Here is a 22,259-nt window from a genome sequence, read left to right as displayed (position 1 = left end):
ATAGTACAGCAATCAGGCTCAAAAATGTCCAGCTTAATCCCAGGCAAATGTATCAGTTTTTACAGTGCGCTCCCCACCACCCCATCTACCACCTCCAACTATTATTATTAGAGGCCTAAATATCTGTACTTTATTATAAAGGTATTAAACAGGTGCTTTCTAAATAGAAATTAAAATGTGCCATTCTTACAATGAAGAATTTCAAAAAGGCAATTTCAATGTCCACATTCCCAAAGCATGTACACTTGCACAAATAACACACAATGTACACTCCAGCTACATTCAACTGTGTAGCAATTTAAATTGTGTTTTTTAAATGTTAAAGGCTATGACTAAAATACTGCCAAGCCTATTACATATCAAGAAGTCTTATTGCTATCCCTAATGTTCTCTAACCTGAAGATTTATGTAAACAGTAAAAATTCACACCTAAATTCTGGGTGGCATTCATTTTCAATCGTTTTGCAAAAGTTCTGAATTATACGTAGGGACCACTGTAATTCAGTGGTGTGGGCAAAGCAGACTCCCTGCAGGCTCACTGGAACAAATTTCAGGCATTTTTCAAGGTTGGCTCTCACGCCTCTGGCTGAGGAAGCCTGCCATGGGGCTGATCACAATTGGACAGCAGCACACAGGCTGATCTTCAGCTGTTTTAAGAAAGTAAAGCTCACCACTTATTAAGCAACAACTTTTAAGTAAAGCTTACCACTTAGAATTGTTAATGAAACCATAATAAACTTTATCAAACAACAACTTTCATGGTGTGCTAACTTTTATAGAATGGCACAGGTCTCGCAAGCCCTGCTCTGCCCTGCTGTGCAGACAAGGGGAGAGGGAAATTCCCCTCTGCTCCCACGTAGCAACAAAGCCAAACAGAGCTTGGGAAAGCCATGTCAGGTGGGGGGAAGCCCCTGCAGCAAGGGCATCCTGCACCCTACAACTGGCTGTGGGGGCAGGCACCTGGCATGCCTATACCCGCAGCCCCTAGGGCAGTGGGTACTTAGATGCTCTGCTCTGGGCAAGGTTTTTAAAATTTCCTGCCAAAGCAGAGAATCAAACAACCTGATTGGCTGAGCTCTGGTAGGGGCTCAGCCTGTACTAGGCTGCCCCTGAAAACATGAGGCTTCCACAGGCTTCTCCATACTTCAGGTAAAGTTTTTGGGGGTTTTTTTGTTTGGTTGGTTGGTTGGATGGTTGGGGAGGGGGGGCAGAAGGGGATTTAACACTTTTCTCCCTGCACTCCCTCTCCCCCAGTTTCAGGCCTTTTCCAGCCAAATTGCAATTGGGGCTTTGGGGGAAACACTAAAATTTTCAGGCTGTCCCCAGAAATCCCCTGAAGCCTGAATTAGAGTGGCCCCTAATTATTCACCAAATGCAATACACTATTTAAGCTGTCTACAGCTTCAAGACTTTTATGTAGCTTCAAGAGAAATTACAGAACATGCAGATCTAATTTATACTTGAACAGACTGCTTTGCTTTTCAGACAGAAATGTTAAATCGTACAGGTTTAGTCAGTTTCCTGACTAACTTGTATACTTACCAATAAACTTGTTTTGCATAGTCTCTAGCAGGGCCTGGTGGGCATCTTCTGTTTGCAAAGCACGTGAACATTCTCTAGCCAGTATAGTCCGTACAAGGTGCTCTCCACAGCCTGTATAAACACCACCATCAAGCATGATTAGCACACAGCTACCACTCTGCAAGTATCCAGCAAAGCTGTATTTGACAGATATCTAAAAAAGAATGTCAATTTCCCTCTAACACCCACAGTCAACTATATTCAGTGGTAAAATTTCAAGCTTCAGGGCAAAGATACTCTAAGACAAAAAGATGCAAAGTTTAAATACACAGAAAGGAAGCAATTAAGGTAAAACATTAGGAAAATCTCATTTTGTCTGACAGTCTTCATCACATCCTACCATCTTCACCCACATGTAGTCCTACTTGTCACTGTTCTTTTTTTGTGATATCTTTTATTGAACCAACTGTATAGCTGTAAGAGCTGAAACAAGCTTTTCAGTTTATGGCCAAAAGCTTGCCCAATTTCCCTCCCCACATGGTTGGTACAAAAAAAAAAAAGAATCACAAAAACCAAAAGCAAAACAAAACAAAAGCCCACCCTTACCTTAAGAAGAAAAAGCCACTCACTGCTATTACATCAGTTGGTCTTTTCACCTATAGTTTTGCTGCTAGAATGTTGTATATACCTGTTACAACACTCCTTTAGTACAGGAGTGTCAAATTAACCTGTCCCCGCACAAGGTCATTCCACAAGCCAGACCAGGCCCACAGATCCCCACTACCCCATGCTGGATGCAATGTACTTAGTGCCTGATCCAGCTGGTCCAGGAACTGTGCTGCACTTGACACCTGCCACAGGTCTAGGACTAGCTGGGGGAAGGAAAGGGAGGATGCTAAATGTGACAGTCCAGCCACTTGTGCACCACAGCGTGGATCCTAGACCAACTAGAGTGGGCTCCACGTGTGGTGCACATCCTGAGTCCTGCCCATGGGTCCCCATCTGGCATGCACTACATGAGTCAATTTATATCCAGAAGTAACATCAGGGGCCAGATGATAGGGCTTCGTAAGCAGGATCTCAGACATCCCTGCTTTAGAATAAGTGCAGTTTGGATCCAGTTGTATACTGCACGTTTACCATTTTCTTGGGCATGCAGGGGTATCTATAATACCTTCCAGACTTGTATGAATCCATTACTACCCTTTTCTGTATTGTAGACAGGCAGATTTTCCTCCCTTGGCAGGGAGACAATAGACCCAACAGAGTTCTAAACTGCCCCAATTATACTTATCTAAGGGAGTATAGGTTATCAGCCTTGCACCACATAACAAAAAAGAAGAAAGTGTCTTTTCTAAAGAGTGAACAAATCCAGTCAATGTTTGGTATGGTGGTATAACAACTGTATTTCAACACCAAAACAGAAAGCCTTTTGAAATAGCTTTTATTTCTTTATTTGTTCAGTTTTTTTGTAGGCACACTGAAGTCCAATAATATTTTGCATTCACTTTATAAAATCTGTAGTAATGGCTTTTATTTTAAAAGGAAATCTACTCTTTTGTGGCTGGCTTACACTATGCACCTTGAATGCTAAAGTAATGATAGCAGTGAAAGCTTTAGACAGGCAGCTTATTCTTGTAAAGCAGCATGCTATTTCTGTGGTTTTGCCCACAAATTTTATGGCCTCTCAAACTTGTCTGCTTCAACGTCTAAGAGCTATTCCAAAGCAAAGAAGGTTTCTACCTTGTTGCTTCAGAGAATAAAACTCTGGCTTAAACAACACCTGGTTCCATTGCTGGTGCAGCAACAGAGACAAAAGTTAAAGTAGAAATGAGGCAACCTATTCTTTTTCTGGTGCAACTCCCCCCTCTTTAAATACAGTAACTCTGCAATCTAATCTTCCACAGTAAGATTGGAAGCCAAAAGCAAGATGTCCAAGGGTTATAAAATGTTCCTGTTACATGTATTAGTAAAGAATCAACAAACTTGATCACTCAGAACCTTGAATATACATGTCTCCCCCTCACCCAGTTTGCTACCCTTTATTCATCAAGACACATCTTAACTAAGGCCTGAGGTTGCATATACCTACCATATAGCACCCTCTACTGAAAACAAATCATGATATACTTCAGCTTTCACAAGTTAAGTCACACAGCAACAAAGCAACTCCTAAGAAACAAGAACGAATTGCATATATACACTTATCCAAATCCTGTCAAAGTCTCAGTTCACAAGAAAAGCCCTTTAAAATGTCAGATTTCCAGGAAAGAATAAGAAGCAAAAATCATCTTTCATTAAGATCATACAATACAAAATGATAAACCCAGCTACAAGTAGTTATTCAATAGACTGGCTTATTCTAACATTGAACTGAAGATGATAAAGCAGTCATAAGTCAAGCCATATGAAGAAGGGTCAAAGGAACTACGTATATTTTACTTTGGGGGGGAGGAGGGAAGGAAATTAGTGGAGGGCATGAAAGCAATTTTCAGATGTATAAATGGATTCCATAAAGAAAATGTGAAAAAAACTGTTCTCTCTCTTGCCACACAGAGAAGAACACACAGCAATGGGTTTAAACTACAGAACAACAGATTCATATCAAGGCTAAAAAAACCCCCAAAAAACCCCTTCCTAACTCTGAGAGCAGTATGACAATATAACAAGCCACCTAGGACAGAACAGCCTTTTCATTAGAAAGGGCACTTGTCTGCAATAATTTAGGTAAAGCAAAGCCTGGTCTAGATGACACCTGAGGTCCCTTCTAAAACTATATTGACCACGTTACTTCCCATGCCAAAGAAGTACTCGGCTACTAATGAATCCCAGAAAAACAGGGCCAAGAGGTCGTGTAAGTCAATCTCGTTCAAGGCAGGATGATTCTTATCTAAAATCCTCCCTACACAAATGTTTGTCTAACCTGAACTTAAATCTTTCAAAATGGAGATCTCACAACCTTGCTAGATGATCAGTTCCAGTGCTCAACCACCCTCAGAGTCAGAAAATCAGAAATTATCCCATAATTATGAAAGGTAAAACTGTCTACAGAGGACACTGAAAACCCCGGAGGGGGCTACAAAATGCATTTTGTCCACAACTCGGGTCTACATATTTCAGAAGTAGAGAAACAAGGATCTGTTGTTTTGTTTGATTTACTCAATCAGATTGAACAATTGTTGTTATATCAGCCTCTTAAATTGAAGAAATCCTGTTTCTGTTGAAATACAAATACTTCTAATCCTCCAGTTTAAATTCTTGCTCCAAATCTTTTGTAACCTATCATAGAGCATGTTTGTGGATTCCCACCCCCCACCTTTGTTTTTTGAGGGTTTTTGTTTGTTCATTTTTAATGCATTCCTGGCCATGCACCGACAAACTGCATCTTTTCCTACTTGGTAAGTAAGGCAGTCAACTCTAATGAATGAAAAGTGAGTACTTCTTTGCTCACAGCACTTACGTTTCCATTCATGCAGATGCATTTATTTACACGTGAAAAGTGATTCCAAAAATACTTTAAGGTAAAATTCTCCAATTAAATTTAATGACCATTTTATCATTACAAAAGGCAACTTTTTCTTTACTTTTACTATTTAAAACTTGGAAAAATAACTTGGTTCTTGGGCATGCTTTTATACAGCAAAATTTTGCTTTTTATGATGCAAAAAAAGTACAATTTTGAGTCTGTGAATAAAGTAAAATTAGAAAAGTCACTTAGACAACTCTGTATTTCTGCAAGTTTGACTTCCTGCAGATGTTTTTAGTTCCAGATTTTGAAGAATGTCTGAAACTGGGCCTCAAAACATGAGTAACCAACTTTAAACAAAATGTACAAATCTCATCTTTCCCTTAGAGAATGACTTTCTGCAAGAGCCATAACATTAATTTTGTTGCAAAAGTGAGACAGGAAACTGAAACTCTGTTGTAAAAGAGCTGCAGTCCAATGACATTCTTGGAAAACCTACATTTAGAAAGAGAGAAAGGATCAACTATAAAGAAAATGAACTTACAATATTACTAACATACCACATATCCTCATGTCCCCAGAGATTAAGTGATTTTTTTCACATTCATGTCAACCTATTAATAAGGCAGTAAACTTAGAGTGTGCTGCTAGCAGTTCTTTTGGAAATCTGTCAACATACCACATGATTGCACTCTGTAGGGACAGAAAACTAATGAAAAGAGTATTTTCCCAATTTTAAAAGGAAACATTTATTACTTCAGTTTTCAATGAAGCAACATCTATTTTTCAACAAGAAAAATTATTATACATTGTATCACATAGTCCTTAATAGTTAAGTGCTGGGGGGAGAATTTTCTTGGCAATATAAAGTAACAAAGCTTGAAATCTAGCAAGTACTAGAACACTGCATGCAGCCTCAGCAGCAGCCCCATATCTATCCAAACCTGAAAATGGTTAGGAATGAGTCAACAATACAGGAACATGGATAGAACAAGCAAACTGGTAGAGAACCTTGTCTAGATTTTACAGCAGAAAGGTTTAGCATTCAAATTTGTGTTAAGTGCACTTAATTTAGATAGAACTGTTAATTCACTTTTGACAGAATTAAAATCGATCTATTAGCAATGACAAGAAAGTACATTTAAAAAAAAATTAGTAACCTTAGTGTAATTTGTTACCAATTTCTAAAAAAAACCAGGATTATTCATGTGCTCAACTAGTTCATAGTACAATATTCTAAGTGTATGCATTGTTACAGATTTATGGGACAGCCTCCGTGACATGCAGACTTCAAGAATGTGAAGAGTGCACTTTGGTTCCTCATAACTAGGAAAGGTAGCAAAAATATTCAAAGGCAATTTACACTGTAAGCTCTAAAGCAAGTTAAAGGGGATATATAGCATAAATCATCCAGTTTAACAACTCTGAAAAGGATATGATTAAAAAAAGATGCAAACCTGGTCACTGACAGAACAACAGAGTATCACAGAACTTTTGGATGGAAATGAGGATGCCAAGCAGAGGTTAGTTGGTGGAAAAGAAAAAGCACCAGCAATATTACTCAATTATAAATACCCTCTGTTCTGTTTCAACCACATAATCAAGCACCAGGGGTTAGACAAAGCTACATTGTACTCTCCAGAACCACAATGATATTAGTCTCTGTGAGGCTGTGCTGGTATGGGGCCAAACTCACACATCTCTAAAATGTTACGTTTTCCTAGTTTACAACCAACATACACACTGCTTAAGGATGAAATACTGAACTCCTTGGTTGTACTGTGTCCCTTACTGGAACTGAAAGAAACCCCACTGTAGACGGAACTTTACATGAAACAGAACAGTGCTTTTCACCGGTGGACTATACCACGACTCCATGGTGTGCTGTGAGAGTTTTGGAATAACGAGAAGAAAGTTCTCCAGCTGCCTACTGCCAATGAATAAGACATGTCAATGAGACATTCACAGAAGACTCACACGTGTTGGCTGTGGGGGAGAGAGAGAGAGAACCAGCCGATCAGAAAAAAATTCATCTTCTGCGCATGTATTGGCTGTAGAGGATGTGCAGTTCACAAACCTCTGAACAGCTGTGCCACTGAATTTTGCTGCGGCAATGAGCTGCAATCTATTCTAATATTATAAAGGCCTTAGTCTGTCTGCCTGTCAGTCCGTAATGTTTTATTTGCAGTCTGACTGGTTGTCTTGGCAGCCAACCACAACGCTTACTGAAAAAGACACGTCTCAGAGTGCTCTGCACATACAGGAGCACTGCTATGACAGCGGGGACTGAGGGACGGGAGGGGGGGAAGGCCAGCAGCACTGGCCACGCCCCACCCCAGCCCCTGCTGTCATCGTGGCACCATCCCCACATCCCCCAGCAGCGCCAGAACAACGCTGGCCTTGCTCCGGGCCCTGCTCCTTGGAGGCAGAGGGGGACAGGGAAGAGGGAGAGGGGGGAAACGGGGCCAGATAAGAAGCAGGGGCAGGGCCGGAAACAGGGCTGTGTCTGCCTGTCTTTCTTGATGGGCAATTGGCTAGTGAACTCGTAAGTATAGGGATGCATAGTGTGGAGAATGCCTTAAAAGGTGTGCCAGAGTCAATTCCTATTAACGTACCATATTTCACAGTGTATAAATAGGGTTTTGAAGCTCGATTTTGGTGTCTTAAAATCAAACCCAACTTATACACCATGCCACTTCAAAAAAGCCTGGCCCTGTCTGCTGCGAGCAGTGCTGCTGAGTCCAGTGCTTCTCACAGGGGATGGGGCTGGGCTTGGCGCTCAGCAGTGCCACTCGCAGTGGATGAGGTCAAGGATGGGGCCGGTCTCGGCGCACGGCTGGCATAGCCCCATCCCTTGCAAGCCTGGCGCAGCAGATGGGGCTGTGCTCTGCTGGTGCGGCTCTGGCAATGCCACTTGCAGCACTTATGCCACTCACAGGGGATAGGGCCACATCAACCAAGCACTGAGCCTGGCACTGCTTGCAGGGGATCAGGCTGCATGAGCTGATTGCTATGTCCAACTCCATCCCATGCGAGCTGTGCCAGTCTCAGCACTTGGCAGTGCCGCTAGCAGCAGGCAGGGCCAGGCTTGGTGCTCGGCTGGAGCAGCCCCATCCCCTGTGAGCATGCATCCCCAGCCAAGGGGCAAGACCGGTGCCACTCACAGAGAACAGGGACTGGGACAGGCTTAGCACTCAATTGGCATGGACCCATCCCCTGCGAGCAGCACTGGTGTGGCCCAGGCAGCGCCACTTGCAGGGGATGGGGCTGCATCAGCTAAGCACCGAGCCTAGCCCTCCATTCATACCTGCACACAGCGCTCAGCAGTGCCGCTCACAGCGGTGGGTTCAGTGCTCAGCTGGCTCGGCCAAGGCAGAGCAGCTTGCAGGGGATGAGGCTACGCCAGCTAAGCACCAAGCCAGGCCCCAACTTATACACAGTGCCTATGCTAATACTAACTTTGCAGGTCAGAAAACCAGGGTCAACCTATTTACCATATCAACCTATATACTATGAAATATGGTAAGCATGCCTTGGGCTGGAAAAGGTTGGGAAATGCTGAAACAGAACATCTGCTTAAGTAACTATTTTCTTTCCTCAAGAGTCCAATTTAGGGAAGGATGTACTATTTCTGCACAGGCATAAACTCATGAGCTAGGTTCTACCACTAGGACTTTGATTTATGGGTGGACTTGGACCAGCTTTTTAATACAAGTTTAAAAAGTTCTTCAAGTTTTAAAGACTTAAATAAGCATTACATTTGCTTAGTCAGTCAGAGATCCAAGTCTACAATTTCTGAATGGCATACTTTTCTACCTTGCTAAACTGCATACCAGATTTTCTCAAATACAACACATACTTTCCCCCAGCAAATCAGTCCCTGTAAAATTGGGAGTGTATATTAAGCAGGGAAGCTGATTTTTTGGCCAAGATAGAAGCACCCTACTTTTATTCCTGCTCCAGACCATGGCTGCAGTACCATGCATGCACCTGAGGTACTCTATTAACTTAATGACCCACTGTCGACAATTATTTATCCTTTTTAATGATCTTGATATTCCACTAATCAAGCTAACCTGTCTTATTACAAGTCTGCTGTCTACTAGCTGCTTCTCTTATGCCCCTTTTCCTGCTTAGGCTAAGTCAGCATGGTCCTTACTCGATACAGCTGTAACTCTAGAAAAATCTTTTCCCCCTTTATTCTGCCTTTCAAAAACAAGATATTATATTCTGGGCCATGTTGTGCATAAGAAAATATGGTAACAGCATAATCCATGATAAGTAACCCTTTGCTTGGAGATTCCACTGTAAAACTAAAACAGCTAAGAAAAAGAATCAGCCAAAAACTATTGGACCATACTATAATCTGTTTATTTGCCAAGCACTAATCCAGTGCAGTATTAGTCTTTTCCCCCATCTATCACAATATTTTCAAAGCTGCAGTTGGCAATAACAATGAATGTGAGTTTCCTCAAGAGTACTGTTTCTGCATGGACACAAACTCATAAGATGGGTCTTCCACTTGTACTCTGATTAATGAAACTCAGGGGATAGACTTGGGCCATTTTGATGCAAGTTTAAAAGACTTAAGTAAAGCCAAACATTTTTAAAAACTATGAAGAAGCTAAAAATAAAGAGCTTTTTGTTTCTCTTGTCATTCTATTCACCTATCTGCCTACAAAAATCCCTTCCTTCACACGCATCCACTTCAGAGACCTCAGTCTCCAAGTTGGGCAGGAGTCTCCTGCTTTCAGCTGCCTTACGAACCATCCCTTCCTGGAAATTTAAATTTCCTGATTTGGAGAACTGACATGATTTCATAGTATTGGTGGTATATATTCCTCTGAGCTCTGACTCATGGAATTATTACTTGCATTTAAAAATTTAAGTTTTTAACTCAGGGTTGCAGAGAAAAAATTAAGAATATGACTCTTGAAGGCTGTGCAAATCTTTAGGGAAAAATTCCTTCCTGACCCCAAATATGGACATTGGTATGACCATGAGAAGAGCAAGAGCCTATACCCAGGAACCTCTGGGTTTTCTGAAGTGCCAACAGAAACATAATCAGACCCGAGTCAAAAGCTTTAGCTGTGGTCTATATCCAAGAGCTTCAGAGAAAGGTAAATCACCTCTTCCCCTATATTGGGCTCCCATTTCCACAATTATAGTAAGAAAAGAAAGGTAGAGGAAGTTTTCAACAAAGGAAGAGGAAAGAAGGAAGAGGTACAGAGGTAGACCTACTGAAAAGTAGTCTGTGCCTCCAAAAACATAGCTTTTTTTTTTAAACAAAAGAATAGGTATGTTACAGAGAAACATAAAACAACAGAAATAAGAAGAATGAGAAACCCAAGAGAGGCTTCAATCAGGGTGGTAGACCAAGAGGTGGTGAAATAAAGAGAAGGAAGATGTGCACACCATCTTTTACCCCCTCAACAAGCAGCAACACACATTTTGGCTATTGTTAAGGCAAGAAGTCTCTGAGTTCAACTACTATGGTGAAGGTGTCCCCACTTCCAATTACTGAAAAAGCCAACTTGTTCCTCATGGAGATAAATTAAACTCCTTTCTACATTCTTACATTATGCTGTGTAGGAGGCCATAGCCCAATTAAATATTTTATTCAGTCTTATTTCTTCCAGAGGAACTCTATAGTTTGTCATTTAATCACAGTGACATCACAAGCAAATAATCTAAGTTTTCTTTACTCTTTCTGACTCTTTCTATAATCTTTTATAGATGTTTGCTATTTCTCCTTGGTTTTCTCTTAAATGAGAATGGAGCCACCTCAGCCCCAGTGCATACCCAAGAGGCAGCAGGATGCACCATGGGTGGGCAGTGTGGAGCAAGTGCAGGAAGGGCTGGGTTGGGGCTGTGCCCTGGTTCTGGCTGATCTACTCCAGCAGGACTGAGCCTGGACCCAGTGCAGGGCAGGCTGGGGCTACATGCTGCTGGTGGTGGCGGGGAGGCACGGCACAGCAAGCGGGCTCCAGGCTGTTGCAGGGTGGGGTGGGTGCTGATCGGCTCAGCAGTGTATGTGCGGTGGTCCCCTGTGCACATGCACACCCCACCATACCCACAAACCCTTCCAAACCAAGAAACTGGAATAGACTTCTAGTGAATAGACAGTAATTTGTATTACAAGGCTCAGCTAGAATAAGATCGATCAAATATTAACGTGCAGTGTTTGTGAGGTGTGTGATTGTGTGTGGAGGAGGGTTTGGAGATATGGTGGGATGTGGTTGGGAACCCCATGGCACACCCCCCGAGCCAGTCAGCACCCACTCCTGCCCCACAACAGCCCAGAGCCCACACACCCTGCCACACCCCCCTGCCACTGCCAGCAACATGCAGCCCTAGCCCACCCTGCACCAGCTCTGGACTCACCCCCGCCAGAGCGGATTGGCCAGAACCCAGGCAAAGCCCTGATCTGGCTGGCCCTGCACCTCCTCCACACCACCCACCGATGGTGCATCTTTCCGCCCCCTGGGCATGCAGTAGGGCTGAGGCAGCTCTGCGGCTGGATTGCTTTTCTAGGCAGCCCAGGTGGCTGGAGATTCCTTCCAGCTGCCACCACCATCAGCCCCAGCCCTGTGGTACCAGCAGGGACCCATGCTACATAGCCCCGACCCCACATGCCCCATGCCTGCTCCAGGTTTGCTCGCCCAGGCTCAGCAATGGCAGCATGAGACAAAAGATGTTGCTCAGCATGGAGACAAAGTGGCACCTCCCCTCTTGCTGCCAGCAGTTCCCTTCTGCAGCTGCCTGGAGCCCATGCTGGGTTACTTTGCATTTGCTCTGCACTGCAACCACTGTCCCATGGGGCAACCAAGAGGTAGTGGTGACGGCAGCAGGGGGAGGGAGAGGAGGGCAGGAAAATATGCATTTTAGGGAACAGCCACAAACTCTCTGCAGGGAGAGCTGCAGGAATGGGAGAGAAATTGGGAGAGGGGGAGGGATATGCACCAAGTATGAAGCAGAGGAATGGGAGTGGAAGTCAGACAGGGAGGTGGGAAGAGATTGTGTACACCTAGATATAAATGGGGCTTGAGAAACACAGTTAGCTTGAGCTGAATGATTTGTGCTCCTCCATAATATGCAGAGAAATAGGAGTGGGTCAGCTGGGGTTTAAAAAAAAAATTAAGTGTCTATTGCAGTCTGTTGTTACTTCTTAGCTTGTGGATTAACTGTCTGTTATTATAAGCTGCTCTGCTCTCTGTATAGGGTAGGACAGAAATCTAGAATAATATCTAAGTTTCCAAATTTTCTGAAAAGTAAGTCTTGTCTATGCATATGTCAGTACATGTACAAAGTCCAGTATGTATGTACACAAACTGCACGTTTCTTTAAGAGGCATACAATTTGATAAAAAGCACATAAATCCTTTTGTAAATTTCAGGATCCAATACACATTATTTTTCCTTAACCACAGAGTACACATTTAAATATGCTGGTTCATTCTCGATGCACCAAGAAAAAACCTAGGCTAAATTCACTTCTACAGACAAATGAACCACTTAGGCATTATGCAGTACGGCCATGAACTGCACACCTTTTATTTAGTCACTGCCTGAAAAAGCATGATGGGCATTTGCTGTATGCCTATAATGCTTTTAGCCTACAATCACTTGGATTTTAAAGTGCATGTTAAAATTTCATCTTGGAATTATAGTTTATGCTATGTGACTAGATTTAAAATTTAAATATTCAACCTACTGCCACCAAACAGCAACTATTACCATATCTCAAATGTTCAACATTTAAAAATCTTCACTACTTACAAATTTTGCCCCTAATTTGGGCTTAACATTAGAAAAGGGACTATATTAATGTCTTAAGCAAAGTAATTTCACTAGTAAATTCTAATGCTTAAAATAACCACAACAAGAGCACAAAAAACCCAGCACCATAAAAATGGTACATCTCATACTGTGTGAGCTCTGCATTTTATAATAATCTACTATCAATGGAACCAAGATGACAAGGCAGAGGAAGGCCTTCTGTAAGCAAGGGCCTCTGAGCAGCGTGTCAGAAAGAAATTGTTTTTCTGCTTCTTTTGATGGGCTATGCTTTCAAGTCAGGAAATTAGAAACAGGTGTGCCAGAGGGCACACACATATCCATGCACCACACTGAAAAACACGCGTTTTCAATTTTCAGACATGAAAGAGACTCCTGTTGAATGGAAGGAGAAATGAAAATCCAATTCTGTCTCTGCAAGCCATATGCAGAGAGCTTATGGAGCTTTGACAAGCTGCCGACTTCGTCTAGCTATCGACATGTACTGTTCTTCAATAGGAAAGCATAGGAACTTGTTTTAAAAGGAGTACAAAATGGAGAATTATACTAATCATATATATTAGAGAAGTTAAAAAGTCACCCGGTTCACCCCGCTGCCAGTGACAAAACGTCGTCTAAAGTCAGAAATTACAGAATATTTCTATTTTATTTTTTCCAACTATTTCATACACAAATTTTAAAAAAGCCCAACAATTTTCATAACAGATTTTGTTATTATTTTCTTTAAATTAATGGCACGGCCTACAGAATTCAATTAATAACATCACAGTACATCAGATAAATTGCTATACTGTACAATCCTGAGTTTATTTTCAGCAACAGCCACAGGTGATATACAGTAAGATCTAAAATGCTTATATTACTAATAAGAAACACTAATTTATCTTTAACTCTGGTTGTCATTAACAGTATTTTTAGAAAAGGCTGAATAAGAACCAAATAAGCTAATTAAGCTTTTAAAAATAGATTTGTTGTTCTACCAATACTATTCCAATAACATAGTTAGTTGCATAACACACACGCATGCACATACACACACAGAGGGCGCAGCTACACGAGATGCTTAACTTAGCATTAGCACAGTTTACTGTGAAGTAAGTATGCACATCTACATGTGCACATGCTTACTATGCATTGAACCTCCCTAATTTCATGTAAATTTGCCACCTGCAAGTGCAAATAGCAAATTTACTCAGGACTAGTATGGCACTATAGCACTTGTGTAGACACCAAACTGGGAGCAAAACCTGCTCCCAGTCAGCCATCGGGGGGCGGGGGGAGTGAGATAGCTCCCTGTTCCCGGGAGCTGCCAGAGCAGGCTCCACTGGAGGAGCCAGGGGGGGACTATGTGCCCAGGTCCCAGCAGCAGGGAGCTCCAAGATCACGGTCGGGAAGCAGGGGCTGGGAGATCTGAACATCTCAGCTCCCAACCCACCATCATGATAACAGAGCAGGAGGCTAGGAGACCCTCCTCTGGGAGACCGTGGGGCCACTGCTGGGAGACCCTTATCTTCCAGCAGCAGCCTTGCAGTTGGGAGCTGCTGCTGGGAGATAAGCATCTCTCAACAGAGGCCCCAATAAGCATCTCTCAACAGAGGCCCCGCAGTCCTGAAGCCAGAGCTGGGAGTTCTCTGCTGGCGGGGGCTGGAGAGCTGGGGAGGCAGGGGGAGAAAGCATTACAGATCAGCATTGGCATTCAGCAGATCTCTTTGTTGAAACAATGGAACTAGTAAATGAATATTGTTTTTGTTCCATTTTCCATAAGACATAAGGTAAAATTATTTACTAGTATCTGTACCACCCAAATGAATTTATATTTTTCCTGTCTTCCATCAAAAGACAAATTTTACCCAATGTAAATCCCAGAGTTTAAGTTGCAGTATAGACTATGATTCTAATATCCCTTTACATTCTCACACCTTAGTTCAAAGCAAGCTGAAAAATTAGACGAACACAATGGATCTATTTACTGAAGAAAATAGAAAAGAGATTCCGAGATCATCTCTGAGGCATGGAGTCGAGAATGCTCTTGTGAACAGCAAACTGTCAGTTGAGAAGGTCTTCAAAATATTGCTTCCAATGGGCACTGATGGCACGCCTTTCCTTGATCAGGTCTCCTCCATCCTTAAATCTCAAGGGGATTGGTCCTTGAGGTGAATAGACAAGTGCTTGGACTGTAGATGGCCCTGGGGGCATTAAAGAAACTGCACATATTGTGGATGTCAGCGAGATGTTGTCAGCACATATTGTGGACATCAGCGAATCTCCTTAGCCTTGTCTTGTCACCATTTGTTCTTCATAGCACAGGTCCTCATTTGGACCCGTCTTGGATCATCAGAGATTCCGTTTCTTCTGGTTGGAGTTGGTGTCATTTTGCGAAGCACAAAAATCCTTGCACTTGCAATCGATCAACTCTTGGATCTCCTGGTCACTCTCATCAAACCAGTCTTGATGCTTCCTGGTAGAGAACCCAAGTGTCTCTTCACAGATGCTGATAATGGGCCTTAATACGCTGCAGACATTTCTCCCATTGCTGTTGATTAGAATTCACCAGTTTTTCACTGAGGCACTAGTGCAAGAGGTCTCGCTTGCTTCAGTTCTTGAGTCCTTCAATGTTGAACTTTCATCAACATTGCTTCTGCTGCAGCCATCGTTTGGGGGCCAGTTTGAGTGACATAACCAAGTGGAGGAGTTGGTGATCAGTCCAGCAAACATCAGCTCCAAGCACAGCTTAGGTGACGGGGATAGCTTTGTTATCATCTGTACCCGGGACTGCAAAGTCAATCAGGTGCCAGATACTGAGTGATGTTTTATGCCAGTCAATCAGGTGACAGTGATTAGATATTGGGTATTGTTGCCGTGATGTCTTGTGCCTACTTTTCCAGCAGAACAGGACATTGGTGATGATGAGCCCATGTTCTGTGCATTTGGTCGAGAGGAGGACGCCACTGGAGTTGACTTTTCTTACTCCTTCTTTGCCAACGGTTCCATTCCAGCAAGTGCTATCATGCACTGCTTCAAGCACACACTCAGCTAGCATGACGCTTCCTAGAGTTTCAGCCAGCACTCTGACTACCATATGCAAAAAACTGAGCTCTGTAAACCGCTCTTCTGCATTTTTCAGTCCACTTTCTACAATTCTTCCCAGCAGTTCCAATCACGGCCTGTTACTAACTATCTTCCTGCAACCTGGGCCCATTCCCTCGGAGGGATCCTAAGCTGGTAACTACATTGGCCAGGGATGCACAATGTCCAGCCAGTGGGTCAAATGTGGTATGTGGAGCCTTGGAATCTAGACCTCAGGGCTCCCCAAGAGTTGAGAAATTTGGCAGCAGGGGAGCAGTGGCAGTTAATACTGCCACCTTTCCTTGCTGCCAAAATCCCAAAGCCTGTGTGCTGGGTTGGAGCCAGGTCACAACCCTACCCCCTGCATAGCGAGATCAGGGCCAAGCCACATCCCCTTCCCTGTGCATGGCTGGGTAGGGACTGGGCCAACCCCCCACCCTTGCCCCCTTCTTCCCCACTCCCCCCTAACCCACTACAGGATTGCACCATGCCCCTCTCCCTCCACCCAGTAAGGCTGGGGCCAGGCCACATCCCCTCCCCCTGCAGGGCTGTTTCAGTGCCAGACAACACACCTTCTACTTACTAGGCCGGGTCACACCCCCTTCCCTCCTACCCAGACAGGCTGGGGCCATGTCACACTCCCTCCCTCCTGCAGGGTTGGGCCACGCCTCCTCCCCCATCACAGCTGGATTGGGGCAGGGCTGGCTCCAGATGGGGCCCCAGCACATCTGCCCAGATTGCTGGATTGAGTCCATCAGCCAGATCTGGCCTGCAGAGGGACTGGCAACTGCCCATCCTAGCCTTCTGGGCAAAAAGGTTGAGCAGCACTGACCTAGGCAGGCACCCACATCACAGAAGACTTCATAAAGGTACCAGAAGACAGCTACCTGTACTTCAACAAGGGAAAACAGGCAGCCTAGAGATAAATAGACTCTCTCCAAAAAGTCATGCATTACAATCGGGTCATCTCTGCTCTATGTGCACCCTCAGATATCCACAAGGTATACTACTTAACAATTACATTCCCAATTTCTTATTTCTTATAGCAACAGAAATGATAAAAGACCTGGAAAACTACAGTTGTAATTAATTTAAGAAGTTCAATCTATTTATTCAAGGGAAAGTTAAGAGATAACTTGATCATCATGTGGAAGTAAATGCAGGGAAAAGATTCTGATAGAAGGTTCTTTTATCTAGCAAACAAGATCATAATAAGATTCAACTGCCAAAAACTGAAGCTAGATGCGTTTGGAATAGAAATTAGGCACAAATTTCATTTTAACAGGCGTAATTAACCTTTCAAAATGAACAAATCATATGAGGGACTCTCCTAATCTGAAGTCTAACAGAAGATGACTTTCTGAAAATATACTCTGATCTGATGAAGAAAATTGCTGGGTGAAAATTTATGACCTGTCCTACATAAGAGTCAGATGAGACCACAGCAAGCTCCTGGCTTTGATCTATAAATTATTCATAAAAAACAAAGGTTCTACCTGCATCTGATCTTGGGCTATTTTTGCACAACTTACTCGTTACTTTTCTTAGGTTACCTTAGTTTCCTCATTTTTGCAATGTTCTGGGAAAGATTTTCCACATAGACAGTTTCAGGAATACATTAAGCATAAGCAGTACAATAGAAGAACTTTTAATTCTTCCAAAATATAGCTGGCAGTTCTTCATTTTATGCAATGATACCACAAAAGGAAATAAACATATCCAATATATCATTGGATGATTTTTAATTCTAGCCTAGGATCACAAACACAAAAATGCCTTCAACATGACTATTCTGTTACCCCTCTGGAGCCAATTCCTCTTGCCAACATCCACATTTAAAATCCATGTGAGGAAAAAAACCAGTATGAACCTGCTACAGGATGCAGAGTAGAATCTATTCATGGAAATAATCAAGAATCCCGTAATAACTTTATGGATGGATTAGAGAAATTTAAATGATCTGATGCTGCCATCTCTCTTCTCACCCCGAATAATAGTTAAGCTTCAAGTAGCTGAGAGCTCAGCCATATTTTCCCAGTGCCTTTCCTGTCATCTGTAAAGTCTCTTCTCTCTTAAATTAGTGGTAAATGGCACTATAGCTGCCTGATGAGCCCACCTCCCCTAGTATCAATCCTATGCTGAATCAAAACAGTTCTTCTTCTTGTGTCTCTGCACCAGATTTGACCATTTTTTACACATGCATTTGTTGTACTTTGTGAGGTCTTTCATTGTGCATGTGCCTTCAAGCAGCAGGCATTGCAGCAGGTGTTGCATCGTCTAAGGCTCTGTGCTGCAGTCACAGGTGGTTGAACCAACAGCATAGCCCAGGGGCAGGCAATTATTTCAGGTGGAGGGCTGCTTACTGAGTTTTGGCAAGCCATCAAGGGCCACATGACAGGCAGCCAGGGCAGATGTATATTAATTTTCTCAATTTTTAGGGGCCCCGCGAGCCAAATAGAATGGCCTGGTGGGCCACATCCAGCCCACAGGCTGCACTTTGCCCACCCCTGGTATAGCCCTACTTCTCCATTAGTTCCTTGTAGCATCCAACTCTGGTACACAGGCAGCTGAGACATTGCCACCTTTGCTGTGGCTCATCAGTCCCTGATGAGAAGGACCTGGCAGTGGAAGTGGGAGAAGAAATTCCTGAATCCTAGGCAACAATTCCCTCAGACCATCTACTGCTCTTGATTAAATGAAGAGCCCTGCACCAGAACAAATCCAACAGAAACTTAAGAGTATATACCTTCACTCCTCTCCCTTTCGTCTTTTTATACAAGCATTTCTTAGATTCGCTGGTTTGTAGGGTTTTTTTGTTTCTGTTTGCTTCTTGTCAGAGACATCAGCAAACGTAAAGGAACCAGTTTCTACTTCAGATCCATAAACACGTTAGCAGCAAAGATATCCCTGACACTCAAAACAGATTTCAATCGCTCTCTATTTTTCCTTTGCTGGAAAGCTACCACAGCATGTAGCTCTTGTTACGGGTTCTACGCCTGGAGGCAAAAACAACTTGTTCATTGAAATGTAACTGCCTACCAATCATTTGTTTCATTTGCACAGCTATTACATAAAATTAAATCCAAACAAATCAACTCATACACTTGCTCAAATGCAGCAGCCAATTTCCAAACCCAGCTTCTATAATTTTTGCAGGGGTGCTTGTCTTCCTCCAATTACTTTCACTCAGTGCCTAGCCCAATCTTAAATCCACTATCCCCTAACATTTTAGCATGATTTGTTCAATAACTATTTGGTTCGAATAGTGTCCGCTACTCCCAATTTCTTTAACAGATCCTATTACTCATTCTACAGCCAAACTCTCATTATTGTTGCTTAATTGGCTGGACAAAGCAAGAACTACGCTTCCCAATGTTGCAGAGCACCTTGGTGCTCTACTCCTATAAAGAGGGGAGGTGTATAGCAGGGCACTGAAACACCTGCTACCTATGGAGCAGTAAGTAAGGAGCCCAGCTGCAGGTTGCCAGGGCAACAAGTAGAAGTCAGCTGACAGGAAGGGGCAGGGCCTGTCCCCTATATAATTCCCAGGCTGAGGCCAGGCAGGCAGTTCCCTGCTGGCAGCCATAGAGGATAAAGCTCTGCCAGACTAACCAAAGAGGAGAGGCTAGACAGCAGGTATAGCTGTGAGACTGGGGGAAGGATAGAGCACCCCGACGTGGCGGGACTAATCTTATAGCCAAGTGGCTATAAGAATTTATGTTGTAGCCAAAAGGCTTGAGTTTCTGTTTGCCGCTTACAACTGGTGGTTTGGGTGAGGCTATTAGGGGATGGAAGAGGCCTCACTGGGGACTCACGGTAGTGCAGGGACCCCGGTGCCAGGGAAGGCTCAGCATTTGGGGTGCACTGACCCCGGCGCCAGAGAAGGGGAGCGGAAAGTTGGAGGCCAGGTAGGGCTGAGGCCGCCTGAGCCCTGCAAAGAGGTTTGAGACCCCAAGGACGGGAGTTGGGGCCAGGCATAGCTACGGTCACCTGAGCCCACCTAAGAGCGATGAGCCCCAAAGCTAAGGGGTACTAACATTTAACTGTATTGCTTCCCTTAATATTTTGAATTATTGCAGAGGGCCCGCATGCCAGAGAAAGACGGCACAGAAGGCGAGACAGACCGAACAACATCCAGTACAGCAGCAAGGCTTGGGGCGTGGTACGGGGGGTGGTTGGAGCCATGCTTAGCCCCAAAGGCCAGGGTGCACGGAAACCCCATTATAAAAAAGAACACGTAACAGCAGGAGAAAACAGTGTCCAAGAGGACGAAAGGCAGCCTCCCTTTAATACTTAAGATCAAGACGTGGCAGAAGAGATTTTGAGGGTGCCTGAAGTAAACTTGGCACGGTAGCGGGCACTAGGGGAGATCACGGCCGCCCCTAGGACCCCGCTCCGTGACACCCAACTTCAACCCTTCAGCTTGATGCATCTCTATTAGGGGTGTGCGAAGCAAGCCATATTTGATTCGGATTCAGCCCAATTCAGGGGACAGTGATTTGATTTGCTGATTTGGATCGCTGTCCTGATTCAATTTGGCTGAATCTGAACCTGAAGATTTTATTCTGAATCAGAGAATCAGCAATTCGGCCACAGACACAGCTTTATATGTTTTTTCTACATACCTTGAGGTTCTGGGCATAGCTCATGAACGCTGAAATGGTGGGGTGGATGGAGCATTCGAATAGAGTGCGGGGGTGGGGTAGTCCCCCCATGTGCTCAGCGACAGACCCAGAAGCGGACTGGAACTACTTCCGGTCCACTTCCAGGTCTGCTGCCAAGTGCACAGCACACCCCTGTTAATTTGAAACTTTGGTTGCTAATTTGATTCTGAGGATATTTGGCCCGATTCAGATTCAGCCACTAAATCGAATCAGGAGACCCAATAATCTCTCCACATCGAATCAGAAGCATCTAATTCGATTCGGAAAGATTCAATGATTTGGACATAGACACAGCTTTATATGTTTTTTCTGCAAGATGGCTTGTAAACACTGAGATGGTGGGGAAGATGGAGCATCCCACAGGAGTGCAGTGGCATCCCCAGGATGCTTGGCAGTGGACCAGAAGCACTTCTATAGAAGTGGTGCCTCCTGGATCTGGTGGGGCACCCAGGGTACCCCCACAGCCAGTCACTGAGCCGGAGGGGGGCAGAGGGACAGGGGCCATTCCCCGCACCCCCAGCTCGCCAGTGGACCCAGAAATGGACTGGAAGTACTTCTGATCCATTTCCAGGTCATCTGCTGAGCACACGGGGGTCTTCCCCACACTCCTGTGGGACACTCCATCTGCCCCATCATCTCAGCATTCACAAGCTGTGCCTGGTACCTCGAAGTATGTAGAAAAACATTTAAAGCTGTGTCTATGGCTGAATCGCTGATTCTCTGAAATCAGATTCAGCCAAATCAAATTGGGACGGTGATCCAAATCAGTGAATCAAATCACTGTTCCCCCGAATTGGGCAAAATCCAAATCAAATACGGCCTGCCTTCTCTCATCCCTAATCTTCATGAGTCTCTTTTCTTACTCCCCTTTCTCCCTACTTGCTGCCTTCAGCATTCAATTCCCCAAACTGGACAAAACATTTAAATCATTCTGTCTGGGCCTCTACCACTTATAACAATCCTTCTTATAGACAATTTTTTCAAGGTACCAACACTTAACTGTACTTCTTCCCTTAATATTTTGAATTATTGCCAAATTTATCGTTTCAAACTGAATTTAACATTGAATGAACTTAAAGTCAAGAACCAAATCAGACCCTTGTCTTCCATTATACACATCAGACAGCTGTACTTACAGGGATCGTGACAATCTACTTCTGTCTCCTTCCAAGCATATGCTTCCACTTCTGCTTTACTGCCAGAAGGACAAATTTCACTGCTTTAGCTCCTCTTTGGCCTCCTTTTACTAATCTTGATCTGCAGTTAATTCCAGCAGAGTCCAAAAACTTAGTTAACTACCAAATTACACAAGAAATCCTGGCTGGTATCTAAAGATATGAAGAATACAAGTTTACTTAACTTCTCTGCCATTTCAGGTGGACTCTCTTCTTGCTTTCTATTCTAACCTTTGCTTAGCTTTGGCCAACCAAGACTGATGACTGGCTCAATTTCACATCAAGAGCCTGTACCACATGAGAGTCTGCCTGTTTACTAGAAACAAGTTCTATATGATCAAAACTGAACCACATAAATTGGCTGTTATAAACCTCTTAAGCCCATCTTCCCAACCATTCCTTTGGGTTATGATTTTAATTAGAGCTCTAATTAGGTCTCCCAGAAAGTTTCCCCTTGAAAATAATAAGTATTTACCTCATTTGGGCTGAAATAACCCAACCTATCCATTCTGGGGCTCTGATAAGAGACAAAATTGTCAGTATTTGTTCTTCCAAGTTTTCTTGCTTATCC

The 22,259-nt window shown here is 43.6% G+C and overlaps 1 protein-coding gene across 4 annotated transcripts in view; it reads right to left on the bottom strand.

The window, feature by feature from the left end:
* The window catches only part of TASP1 (taspase 1), a 174,703-nt gene that overhangs the window by 76,987 nt on the left and 75,457 nt on the right, over positions 1 to 22,259 (bottom strand). For 3 of the 4 annotated variants that reach the window (XR_016442924.1, XM_090051279.1, XM_090051270.1), the window contains exon 11: positions 1,543 to 1,653. The exons of the other annotated variant lie outside the window; for it this stretch is intronic. Coding sequence is in view for 2 of the 3 variants with exons in the window: in XM_090051279.1 (XP_089907405.1) it covers positions 1,543 to 1,653 (111 nt within the window). In the remaining variant the exon portion in view is untranslated. The remainder of the gene's footprint in view (positions 1 to 1,542; positions 1,654 to 22,259) is intronic. 4 annotated transcript variants of the gene reach the window in all.

The sequence above is a fragment of the Crocodylus siamensis genome, chromosome 1 (assembly GCF_052110815.1).
Source record: "Crocodylus siamensis isolate JL-2025a chromosome 1, ASM5211081v1, whole genome shotgun sequence".
Taxonomy (NCBI): domain Eukaryota; kingdom Metazoa; phylum Chordata; order Crocodylia; family Crocodylidae; genus Crocodylus; species Crocodylus siamensis.
The sequence above is the reverse complement of the archived record's forward strand: the minus strand, read 5'-3'. Positions and strand labels throughout refer to the sequence as shown.